Consider the following 13680-nt stretch of genomic DNA (forward strand, 5'->3'; position numbering starts at 1 on the left):
TGCTTCCCAGCATTTAAAGGTTAGTTTAAGGAAAACAACTGGTTCTCAATCGGTCTGGATGATCCTTCGCATGAAAGTTATAACTACATTTGTATGACTGGTTATAATTGTGAGGCCTTGAAATCTGAGATATATGCTATGAACCTGTTCAGAAAGAATTCTGCTGAAACCATATTTCGAAATTAATTTTCTGCTAATAAGTGAAATGAAACTTAATAAGAAATTGCTGTCAAAAAAAGATCTGTTTACTGATTTTTTAAAAAGAAAATGGCACCTGAGAACTTCTTGTGTTGTTGTGGAACATGGCACTTTACTTAGTAAAGACATCACACAAAACGACCAAAGGCCATATTTTAAAGATCATATCAGTTACACTGACAAAAATACAAGAGGTCAATATTGTGCAAATCTTATCACAATGGGTATTGATAAACCTGAATATAGCATCAAAACTAAAGTTTACATTAGTAATGGCTAAATAACAAATAAGGGACATACATGCATAAACAAACATATATCAAACACTTTTCTCTAATATTCCAAACCTGTTCACTTGTGTCCAACAATGAATTCCTTTGGCCAATGATGACCTAAATATTATAATGATTTCAATTGTGTAAAAGGTATTGTTTTAATGCCTTTTTGAATTGCACCACTCCACCCTAAAGTTAATATAAAAAGCAATATATATACATGTTATACAGATCAAATGAAATGTGCTTTAAATCTATTAAAGATTCCCTTTTAAGCTTGTTCCTCTGCCCAAGAGCGAATAAAATCTTACACACACACACACACAACCACACCCTGCCTCAACCCCTGCCACCACACTCTTTCCTTTTGGATGAGGAAAATCTAAACCTAATAAAACAAAATTCCTTAAATATATACAATGGGACCCATGCTATTATGGTATCAGATATTTAATGTCCTGATTAAATATCATGATACTACATATATTTGTTCACCATGGTGTCATACATACGATACCTGCTTCACGATTTGAGCCCACTCAACAAATTGTTTTCCTATAAATTATAGGTCTACTAACCTTGTATCAATAATGTTCCATTTATAAAATTCAAACTTGAAACAGTACTTATTGGAAGTTGGATGATTCCGTCCGAAACCAAATGCCTGACACAATTATGGCCGAAAGTTGATTCATATTGAACTGATCATTTCCTTATTATATTGGACAGAATGTTGACTTCCTCCAAAAAGCTTTACAGCACCAATCTATAGTATTCCAAACTCATAAGGCACACTTTGATGAATATTTGAAAAAAAGAAGCCCTGCATATGTGTCATCTTTCAGTTTTATCAATAAATGTTGAGATTGTTGGAGTGAAAGTTTAATTTCACAACAGAAATATTAAGGAAATATGAAAGGGAATAAGAGAGTATTAATGAAAACATTGTAAAATTCAGCTATATTTCAACTCCACCAAAATAATACAACTGTCTTCTATTGTATCCCATCTTGAGTAAATATTTAGAGATTTTGCTTTGATGAAGTCCTGGTGAGATTCTGCTCCACTAGAAGTTTGTTCCAGGATCTGTATTAGTTACTTGTTCAGCATCACAGCATTATCCTTTCATCATTAGTGAACCCAGGTACATTTGTAGGGTTTGGAGACAGGTGGGGTGTAGCATTTGTTACCTCCCTTGTCACATCCAGGGGGCGCCCAGTTCTGCAGAAAAATGATTTTACTGAAACCTTTTTTTATCAATACACAACCTGGTTTGCTATATTGAATCTGAGTCCTAGTTTGATCATGTGACTGATCCCTTATTACACTTTGACAGAGATATAAGACCAATGTGTACACATGTACAACTGTTACTGGAAAAAATCATGATTTTGATTAAGTTAGATGAAAAATAGATAATGTCTTTAAGACATAGACATAAATGTCTCTGTTCATATGTAAAAAGGAATCTGATCTGGCGTAGAACTTGATAATACAGGGTAAATATGAACCAAATCTGTTTAGAAGAAGATATAACATTGATTTGGAACAGGACACAGCATGAGCAGTGGCATGGATAACGCTATAGAACCAAATAAGATAGCATGGCATATTTATAATGAAGTATAGCTTACTTGCCCCAGGATGGTATGACCATTTTACCTGTAATATACTCCCTATTCCCTGTTAGAATATTTAATTTTCTGTAATTGATATTGTTAATATAGTTAAGTAAACCAGACAATATCCGTATGACAAAAGACTTTACAATGAGAATGACTTAAACATCAGTCCAGAGATCCAATGGTGTTGATTAAGACTGTACTTGGAGAGTTGATTCCTGGAAATTTATCCTCTCCCAAACAGAATCCTCATTATTACCAGCATGTTAAAAAATACACCAAGGAGAAATTGTTGTAAGATTTGACCCCTTTTAACTAAAAACAGATCAAGGACACTCATTTGAACAAACTTGACAGCCCTTCGTCCCAGCATGATATTCCCCAACCCCCACACCTTTTTTCACAACTTTCTATGCAAAATTACTACTGATACTTTTAGAAATATATCTTCCTACAGATTAAAGACATGGGATTGGCTGTTGGGAGGACTTATAACCCCAAACATCCTTTGTTCTATGGACACTTCCATCTTTAATACAAGGCAGATGTATTTGATTTTGGTGTTTAATGACTTCTGACCCTTGTTACTATACAAACTACAAATTAGCAATGAACTTTGACCTTACCATAACAGCACTGTCACACATGTTAAGCTGGGGTGTGCCTGGTACCAGGTTCTTCATGTGAGTAGCTACAGCAGACTGGATATCTAGTATCGCTCTGCGGTATTCCTCAGTGTTAAATCTGCAAATCAATTTAACAATGTATAGAACAAATGTACGAAGATTTAATACTGATGTATAAATACCATAACAATTTTTTTGGGTGGTTGACTTTTTTCTTTTTGAAACAATTAGTTTAAATGGATCAATGACTCCAGTATAGTGACAAGTCATTATAACACAGAGAACAAAAACCTGTTAATATAAATGAGAATTATTACTTGATGAAGTATTTTTCTCCTGGGTCCCTGGTTATATGAAACAGTAATGGCGGATCATGTTCAACCTGATCATGTGTTGTCACATTCTTTATCTCCTCCCCAGGACAGAAATCTGTACCCTGCCAAAACAAAATCAGCAATATAAAGTCATTGTCAAGAAGTCTCACATTTAAAGGATATATCTGTATTTATTTGTATACTACTATTTCCAATCATTGCACTACTATATACACAGAAACATTATTGGAGATATGTTTGTTTAGTCCTTATGACCAGTAATAAATTCACCCTTGAAATGTGACAGTTGTGACAAAAATTTACCAGTAAACAGTACGTATGATGAAGATGTTTGATTACTACAGGTATCATGATAATTGATATGGTCACATGTCAGGATGTACACTGGTACAGTTCTCTCAGTGTTATCTAGTCACAATAAAGGGAGGTAATTCTTTTTTTTTGTGATGACATAAACAAATAAGGAAACAATGTGATGCACGTAAATGCAGACCTGAACACAGATGTATGACATGTTGTAACAGTTATCATTGTCAATGTAAACTGATTTATGACTGGCAGCAGGGCCGGAGGAAACAGATAAGATCAACAGCTATAGATACTGGAAGGTCTACTAGTGGAATAGCTTCCATCGATGCTAGCATATTCAAGCATGCGAAAAATATCTGGCTGTAATTTAATGACAGTCATTCTTTATTTAAATTATTATTTGGGAAATATACTTCCCCACCAATTTAACTTTGTGATTCGACTTGAATCAGAATATAAATACCTATCAACGTTTTGATTTTGATATTACATGTATAATTAAACAAATCTCATAACTTTAAAGTTACAACTTACTCTGTTAAACTCCTGTAATGAGTTTGTCCATGTCCAGAGATGCGCCTTATAGTGACCCAAGCGAACTGCCATCAGTGTGTTCCCACGATAATAGAAAAGTGGTCTACAAAATTACATAAAAAAAACTGGAGTACACATACATCTTTGCCAGTTTCCTGATGGCCATTTTTTCATGTTATTATTTTTTTAAAGAAGAAATTCCAAAAGTTTCTTCAAATAACATGTTACATCACACACTTAAAACCTTGATAGTTTAACACTATAGTATTCATTCTGCTATATATATGTGTCATTGCAGGTACTTTTCAGCTATTTCATAAATTATCAAGGGTTTCTGTCAAATAAAAAATTTGAACTCTACTGATCACAAAATTAGAAGTAATAATCAATAACCTAGAAATCTTGTCATATACTTTTTTAGGTTACATAAATATACTACATTTAAGTGGTACCTGCCTTTGATTTCTAGTAGATTTACCTCTCTTATATACCAAACTATTAGTTTTAGTATCCAAAGTTATTTCAATTAGATGTGGAAATTATGTAGAATACATTGCAACTGTCACAAATTAATCATGTTAATTTCACCCTAAACAGGCATGTATACAATTCTATCTCTAACAAAAGGATTTCCCTATGATGAAATACCTTTGGACTTCTGTGTTTTGGAATAGTGTATCTTTAAGGCTGATGCCATCAATAGATCTGTCAGAAGGAGGCTTTATATTCACTAGATCAAGAACAGTAGTAAAAAGGTCCATCAGTGATCCCACCTGGTGAGAAATCTGTAAAAAAAAAAAGTCCATCGCTATAAAACCAATCTAAAACCAACATCACTTTGTCACTGATCCTCCCTAGTAAGATACAAATTACCGGTACGTTTATAAACACTCCAGCGGAATAAACATGAAAACAAACAGACCCATCAGGAGATTGGAGTTTAAGGTCTCAACTAATTTCATATAAAGATCCTGAAGCAAATACTGACAGTTACATATAACAAGTATTGTAAGGTGATTAGGTGGACTTAAAGAGTCTAAACCAAATTATCTCCTACTGATACATCATGTAGTTATAGCTGCTTACCTGTGTTTATAGAAACGTCAACCTATAAATAATAGTGTCAGGTCATAGAAACAAAGGAAAAGCTGATTATAGCTAGTTACTTGTGGTCACAGTTACTTATACGACAATATAAAGCCACCAGAGTCGACCTCTAAACTATAGTGTTAGGTCATAGGAACACAGGAAAAGCTGATTATAGCTAGTTACTTGTGGTCACAGTTACTTATACGACAATATAAAGCCACCAGAGTCGACCTCTAAACTATAGTGTTAGGTCATAGGAACACAGGAATAGATATAAAGCTAACCTATAGTGTTAGGTCATAGGAACACAGGAATAGATATAAAGCTAACGACCTCTAACCTATAGTGTTAGGTCATAGGAACACAGGAATAGATATATAAAGCTAACCTATAGTGTTAGGTCATAGGAACACAGGAATAGATATAAAGCTAACAGAGTCGACCTCTAACCTATAGTGTTAGGTCATAGGAACACAGGAATAGATATAAAGCTAACAGAGTCGACCTCTAACCTATAGTGTTAGGTCATAGGAACACAGGAATAGATATAAAGCTACCAGAGTCGACCTCTAAACTATAGTGTAAGGTCATAGGAACATGGTAATAGTCAAATCCATCTCCCTTCTCTTACTATCTTCTTTTGCTTTTCCCACTTTACTCGCATAATTATCTTTTCCATTCCGCTGAAAGGCAGAACTACCATAACAGCAGATGTTTAGCCCATTTAATCACTTATAATTGACAGTGTATGTATAAATTTTCCTTCATATCTGACCGTTGTGCTGTGTTTTGTGGCAGAGTGAGATTTTTCCAGGGAATTTGCACAGCCATCTTTTTCAAAGTTTTATTTCTTCTCACTTTTTGTTTGATCTACTAAAGAGTTTCCACTCAGGGAATGAATATTAACTGAAAATTGAGTTACTGCCCCTCCGACCATGATTAGCATCATTTCATCACTCAGCACCATTCCATAACATGACAACAGTATTTATGATTAAAGTGAGGAAATCTCAAACCATTCTATGTCATCAGTGACTGACACTGGGGCCAAAGGGGCACAAAGTCCTTGTTATCCATTTCAAGAGATTGGTAAGGAAAGATTTTTCTACTTTTGTACTGTCATGTGATCAAAACACATCCTGTAATAACAACAAACTTTACCTGGCCTGGTGAAATCTTTCCTGGCCACCATGCAATAGCTGGCTCTCTCATACCACCCTCAAACGTCGTCTCTTTACCACAAAGAAGTGGACCGTTACTACCACCTGTGTAGAATATTTAGTTTTTAATTTGCTTGCATACAATTCAATAACCATTTGACACAAACATTGCATGTATAAATTCTGTTTAAACAGGTATGAGTATCAATCACAACAGAATCAGAATGGATCTTTTTCAAATTTGTCTGATGACTGTTGACCGGTTTTTCCCTCTCGAGCTTATTTAGGACAACCAATATATTTTTTTTACCTCTAAAATACTAAAAATGTAGCTCCCCTATTTGGAAAATAGTATACACACCATTGCGTATTACACAAACGTGATAACTCCTAACAGTAATCACTATATATCAGTTTATATGTGACCTACTGTTACTGCTCACATATACTAGGCACATTGTTGGTAAATCTTATCCCTTATGGTTAGTATTCCTAAAAATATGGCTTATAGAAATATAGAAGACTCCTGTCTGATAGCATGAAGATAGTAGTATCCATATCACTGGGATCAAACATAAACTTAATCATGGGGTGGTAGCCATTCATAGCTTCACGGAAGGAGATAAATGTTAAAATTTACATAACATTCTAACATCATATGTTAAAGCCTTTCCCTGAACTACAGCAGACCAACACTGATCATGCATGTGACACTATATATACCAGTATTAAGTACTTTTTTTTAAAAACAAGAAATATCTTAAAAAATGATATTTGGCACAGTTAACAGAGGTATGTTGCATTTTATGTTTTATTTACCTTGAAAGGAAATTAGTTTGAAAAAGCCACCTCAACATGGAAAAGTTACTAAACCTTCACTATGAATTATCTCCCTTGTCAGTGTTAACTAACAAAGTATTACATCACAAATCTCATACTTCACGGAAATGATTGTGTAATTATGCAGACTCTGTCGATTATTCACAAGAAATTCACAGCTTATTATATTTCACATTTGCTTTGCAATATTTGGTCTGCTGTTTGAGATCTCGCTGCTCTGTGGAAATGACTTCACAATCACAACATGTGCACAATACATATTGTACTAAAATATTATGTATGATTGGAAAATTAGCATTACTTTCAAGTAACAATGACAATATATTGAAAAATAACTCTTCAATATCATAGCATAAACATTTCTTACAGCAATATTTCTTCTTTAATTTGCTGGATTAATTTAATGATTACTTCTAAGTAAAAATACTGGGGTAAGTAATTAAAGTCATGGCAACAACTTTGTCTTATTTAGCTGTGCCAAAAAACACCACATCTACAAATACCTGTGCCAAGTAACATCACATTTACAAATACCTGCAGTTTTTGCGTACGTTGCTGCTCCATTGTCGGATGTAAAAAATACAAAAGTGTTTTTATCAAGACCAATTTTCACAAGAGTTTTTAAAATTTCTCCAACCGCATAGTCCAGTTCTCGGACAGCATCTCCATACCTGGGAAGGACAAGACAATCCATGACATTCATGCTGTGTGTCTGTTTGTAAAAATTGTGACTGTGATGTTATAGTCCAATAGAATGTGTTTTATCCAGGTATGTAACATAATTGTCACATGTGACAGTGAGACCATCCTGTATATGTTGTCCTGTAGTACATGTAATACAAGGTATATCACGTCGCTGTCACATGTGACAGTGAGATCATCCTCTGTATGTTGTCCTGTAGAACATGTAATACTAGATATGTCACGTCGCTGTCACATGTGACATGTGAGACCATCCTCTGTATGTTGTCCTGTAGAACATGTAATACTGGGTATGTCACATCAAGGTCACATGAGTGACCAGCTGGATAGGATTGGTTGAGAAATTATTTCACTATCTATTTATGAAATTTCCTAAACTAGTAGGCTCTAAACACACTCCACAATCCCCAGAAGTAACTATCCACTCAGCCCAATTTTGCACACCTTATTCGTAGTAGATTCTAACCACACTCGACAGTTTCCAGAAGTAATTATCTACTCAGCCCAATGTATTACTATTTGTAGTAAGAATATCTTCAAAATATAACAAGTATAATTTTGAGCAACTCTATATATCTTAAATGACACAGTAGTAGAAGGGAGATAAATGAATATATGTATGCCAGACTGATAATAGAGCAAATTAAAAAATAACATTGAACTTTTCTCAAAATAAAGGTACATAGCAAAGTCATATAGTCAAAGTATAGAAGGATTAAGAAAGAAAGAGAAGATAGAATATTGAAAGATATCCAAATTGTTCTTATTTCCTCCAAAACACATGGTGCATGGTGCTTTTCATTGATCATCTCTATCAAGATCCTGGTCTTTTACATACTTACAAGATGATATTTCTCATCAACATTTAAATACAAACAGTAGGATAGGGTCATTACGACAAGCTAAGAGATACTTACAATCCACGCCTGCTAGTATTGTAAAATTTCTCTGACACATAAAGAGGCCCATGTGTGGCATCTGGAGCCCAATACAGGTAAAATGGCTGCTTCTTTGAGTACTGTTGTTCAATGAACTGCACAGCTTCCTACATATAGAGATAAACTTTCTCCCTTTTATATACAATAATGTAGACATAATACATGTCACTTGATATAGACATAATTATCATTGTTATATTATCATCATGTACAGGATACTGCATCTGTGCTAATTTGAACCAATTGTATCACACATCAGTAATAAGTCAAATGATAGTTGATAAAGAAAATAACATAAGTAATTAACTTTACTTTAAGTACCGTTAGAAATTATCTGGTAAAATAATAAAGTAATTATTTTCTATCTGATATCAGGGATAATGTAGTTGCATTATAATGATTTTAATATATCTATTCATCAATATCTGAAGTAACAATGTTGATTATGGAGACAGAGAAGCTCATACATACATCTAAATATAGCATGGTAAGGTTAGATAATCCATGGTCAATTTTAAAATCTTCATAGTACCTGTAACATCAAGGTCATCATTTAGCTGTGCTGTAAACCCACACATCATTGATGTCAAGGTCATTACATATACATGGGTAGAACTGTTAATGTCAAGGGCATCATTCAGTTGTAATGTCAAGGCCACACATCATTGACGTCAAAGTCATAACATATACCTAGGTAGGTCTGTAAATGTAAAGGTCATCATCAGCTGTGCTGTCAAGGCCACACATCATTGGTGTCTAGGTCATTACATATACATGGGTAGATATGTTAATGTCAAGGGCATCATTCAGTTATAATGTCAAGGCCACACATCATTGGTGTCAAGGTCATTACATATGCATCTGTTCATGTCGAGGACACCATAAATCTGCACGGTCAAGGTCTCATATCACTGATGTCGAGGTCATTATAAATACATCTGCTAATAGCAAGGTCATCTTTCATCTGTACTGTGAAGATGACATATACAGGCATCCAACGGGTCAAGATCATCAACCAAAGCACATTGTAATTACAAAAGTTAATGTCAAGATCATTATATTCATTTGTTCCCTTTTTCAAGGTCATATGTAATAATATTGTCACCATTCAAAACTACGCAATTTTAATATTTCTGTAATTTGATTATAATCATTCATTCATAACCTTTACCATTGACATGTAAAACATATAAATTTAAAAGCTACAGTTATGTATCTGGTGATGATGTATTATCTGAAATACTTTTTACTGGTGTAATATTAAAGTAAGGGATCAGATCAAAGTATTCAGAGGTAAACATAAGTATGATTTTTGAAATACTGAATGCTTCTCATGAAATGGAAATTTATCTGATGACAAAAGATAGAAGTACAAACCGTCCTGCCATGAGTGCATCACGATATACTGGTATATTTGGGGTGCCTATGTCATTGTACGGCCCAAAGTGACAGTTAGGGGAGCCAAACCACTCATCAAAGCCATGTTTGAGGGGATGGTACTGTGGCTGCTGGCCGAGGTGCCTGGGAAATAATAATACAAAAGATATAAAACGGTATTATCAGGTATTGTAGAAAACATGTTAATCCTTACATCTAATGGGTAACTCACACAATACAACAGAGATTTGCTGTGAAACATTTCCCACTCATACTGTCTACTCTGATACTCTGTGGAGAGAATTCATATAGCCTTTGCCTGTTATTTTATCCACATTGATTACAAAATCTTGACAATGTAATTTGTTAAAAAGAAATGGAAATATTTTCCACTATTATATTTGTGTCATTAAGATTGACATAAATATAAGATAAGTAATTTTACTTACCATTTACCAACAATTTTATTTCTATAACCTGTCTGCTTAAGAAGTTCTGGAAGGAGGATTTCAGAGTCAGGGATACCTCCCACAATGTTCTGGGGTGTGTAGGCTAAAACATCAAACATGAAGCAGACACAATACCAACTGTATATATCTTAACAAGAGTGCAAAAATAATAACAAAGTAATCAATTACTGTACAAATAATGTCACTCATATGTGATATTTTGTTTGCTGGCAGTACTGTTGTTAAACGCAGATAGTGGTATTGCCCTTGCTTACAGAGACTGACAGAATTCTAACATATGATCTTAGCATTTTTCTCTCTTGTTGTAATATCTTTACAAAGATACTTTTATGGATGATAAAACAAGGTGTGTGTATGAGATATACCATTTCTAGCATGGGCGTTAGTGGAATAGAAACCATTTCTGATGGGTAGTCTTCCTGTCATCATTGCTGCACGGGCTGTAACATAAGAGATAGAATCATCAAGATATTGGTATCTATTTTAACAGTAGACAATATTAAGAATGCTAGAATAAAAGTATCCTGCCTGGTACAAAGATCTTGGTTACCTGGTAATTTGATTTACGTCACCTCAAGACTCAGCATACAAAATTTTGAAAACATGATGATGCACAGTTAGAGTCTATATGTACAAAATTACTGAGAATTCAATAGTAAGAGGCTTCTTTTTAAAGGACACAAAAGAAGATCAGCAGACTAGTGATGAAAGGTGATTTAACACTAAATGATGATAATAGTTACACATACCTAATATAGATAGTTTTCTACTACAAACTTACAAGGAGAACACAAAGGGTTGGCAGAGTAGAAGTCAGTAAACAGCATTCCTTCACTTGCCATCCTATCCAAGTTTGGGGTCTCCTTATTTGGCTCTCCATACACACCAAGGTCTCCCCAGCCCATCTGTAAGTACAATAATGTATAAGTTAAGTGTCTCCTTACTTGGCCCTCCATACACACCAAGGTCTCCCCAGCCCATCTGTATGTACAATAATGTATAAGTTAAGGGTCTCCTTACTTGGCTCCCATAAAATATCTAAAGTTCAGAGTTTACATAGTGTGTTGAAACACTCCCATTCAGCATCAGTATCTAGCCCATTTTTTGTTACATGATCAAGCTTATGGTCTGTATACACAAATATATAGCCTGTGTTACATATGGTAACTACCGTTGAATAATAAGTTAAACAGGTATACAGTCCATCAATCCAAACACTATAAGAAATATTTATCAGTTGGTTGTTACTGGTAATCATGAATGATCCTGTCAACAGCACAAAATTGGTAATCTGTTGGCCGTTTTCCTCTTTCATAAGTGCAAGCTAATCAGTTGTTTAACAATAGGTCTGTTCTCAATCAAATTCACAAGAAATTCTAGATGTCCCTTCACATTTATATTATTTATTTCAATGCCATCGCAAGGGCTCAATCCCAGCACCCATGGCTTACTAGTCTGATGATCACTTCAGCTGAGGAGTATATTGCGGCTATGTATTTACCGGGTTTAATACTGCCACTCCAGGAAATAACTTGTCCTCAAGTTTTCAGGGGTTACAGCAATGTCTGTGCGACAATGCTGATTACTATTTTTGAGTCCTACATGGGGCCTATGTAACAAAGATAATTACTTACTTCACTGCCTCCACTAGGACTCAAACCCGGGACCCCTGGCTTACCAGTCTGATGCTCAACCATTTGAGCATAAGAGAACTTCTCTCTAGCTGAGCGTTATATTGCAGCTAGTATTTATTCTTGAGTCTCTACATGGGTGCCAATGTAACAGAGGTCACTATCAATTTCAATGGCTCCACCAGAGTTGAATCTAGGACTTCTGGCATAACTCACCAGTGTGACATTGAACTGATCAAGCTAAAGAGAAGTTCTTTCAGTCAAGTGATGTATTGTGACTAGTGTTTTACCTGGGTTACATATCATTTATATCATATCTGAAATGATATAATGTCAAATGTCGGATATTTGGTGCAAATCCAAAGGAAACTTGGGCTATATTCTTTGGTGTTAGTTCATATTGAACAAAGGGTTCACTTTTAATTTACATGATACTTTTGTTAAAGGAGCAAGTCACTGTGGCATGAACATGGACTTTGGTACTAACCTGAGCATGCTTTTTTGTGTCAGTTTGTAGAGCCACAGATTGTATTTATCACATTGGAGACCCAGGTTTGATTCCTGTGGTGGCACTTGGCAGGAATGTGTTTTTCCCTGTTCTATCAATTAGCATGAAATGAAATCCCAAGGGTTGTGGTAGAGTCTCTGGTCTAATGGTTGTACATAAATTCACTTTCTGTCATTTAAATGGCAGAGCATTCTTCTTTAGCTCAATGGATTATCATTATGCCGACTGGCTACATGGCACTCGACAGAAAACTGTTTTGATTGCTCTATTACACTTTGAAACATATGCTCTGTCATCCTAATGGTAGGGTATGTTTGTTTTTTTTCAGTCTTATTTGTTACAGCTGACGTTACATTGTATAATGGATTATTGTGCTCGAGACCCAGGTTACATTTCCGTAATTGTTTCCTTGTTAATTGGATCTATCCTACAAGTGAATATTTTGTGTTTCTTTTATTTTTTTCCACGATTGATAGGACTGACAAAAACAGGGAAATTTGCATTCACATGATCATCATCATGATGACCACCATCGGTATTACCAGCTTCCTCCTGCGTATATATACCTTTATCCAGTCCCTGTGTCTGATTACAACTTTTATGTATGTTTTCTATAACTGAAAAATTTTACCACAACCCTCAACAGGTTGCCCTGGTGAATATGTGTCTGTGCAATTGATTCGCCTGTTAACTCACATCGTCCATCAACATTACTATGACATTCGGTGTTTCTTTTGCGTATCCTTCCTTTGCTTTCAGCACCACAAATATCAACACGACCCACGTGTTATAATAGTACATGTTGATAAAATTTGAAGGAAATCCCTGACTGCAAAGTAGACAAATATCACATGATTTAGGCCACATGATACATCACGTGATAAACGTACAAAAGGTTCAGTAAGGGTTTTCGAGATATTGTATTCAAACAAATAAATTATTTGTGAGCAAACAAAATTACTGTTTGTATTCATACACAGACTTAAGAGCAAACTTTGGAATTTAATAGCTAATTCAAAGAAATGTTGATTAATGCACATATTTATTTTTGAGAAACCTCCTTCGT

At 34.8% G+C, this 13680-nt stretch overlaps 1 protein-coding gene across 1 annotated transcript; it reads right to left on the reverse strand.

The window, feature by feature from the left end:
* Nucleotides 1-1437: 1437 nt before the first annotated feature.
* LOC132546478 (N-acetylgalactosamine-6-sulfatase-like) lies at nucleotides 1438-13415 on the reverse strand. The gene is made up of 14 exons (XM_060210196.1): nucleotides 13311-13415; nucleotides 11257-11380; nucleotides 10841-10915; nucleotides 10455-10557; nucleotides 10006-10149; nucleotides 9100-9160; nucleotides 8608-8735; nucleotides 7523-7659; nucleotides 6150-6253; nucleotides 4548-4684; nucleotides 3900-4002; nucleotides 3039-3157; nucleotides 2722-2839; nucleotides 1438-1694 (listed from the first exon to the last, which is right to left on the reverse strand). The coding sequence occupies exons 1-14, from the start codon at nucleotides 13413-13415 to the stop codon at nucleotides 1605-1607; spliced, it is 1548 nt and encodes a 515-aa protein (XP_060066179.1). The 3' UTR covers nucleotides 1438-1604.
* Between the last annotated feature and the right edge of the window lie 265 nt (nucleotides 13416-13680).

The sequence above is a fragment of the Ylistrum balloti genome, unplaced genomic scaffold, assembly GCF_031769215.1.
Source record: "Ylistrum balloti isolate Yb309-2 unplaced genomic scaffold, AGI_CSIRO_Ybal_v1 Utg369892, whole genome shotgun sequence".
NCBI classification, from domain to species: Eukaryota; Metazoa; Mollusca; class Bivalvia; order Pectinida; family Pectinidae; genus Ylistrum; species Ylistrum balloti.

What these genes read in the sequence shown, in the direction of transcription:
- LOC132546478 (XM_060210196.1), bottom strand. Translation starts at nt 13,415, where the DNA reads ATGTACTATTATAACACGTGGGTCGTGTTGATATTTGTGGTGCTGAAA. An exon ending in TAACGCCCATGCTAGAAATG is followed by an intron (nt 10,558 to 10,840) that starts GTATATCTCATA and finishes TTGATGTTTTAG; the next exon opens with CCTACACACCCCAGAACATT. An exon ending in TGTGTGACAGTGCTGTTATG is followed by an intron (nt 1,695 to 2,721) that starts GTAAGGTCAAAG and finishes ATTTTTCTGCAG; the next exon opens with AACTGGGCGCCCCCTGGATG.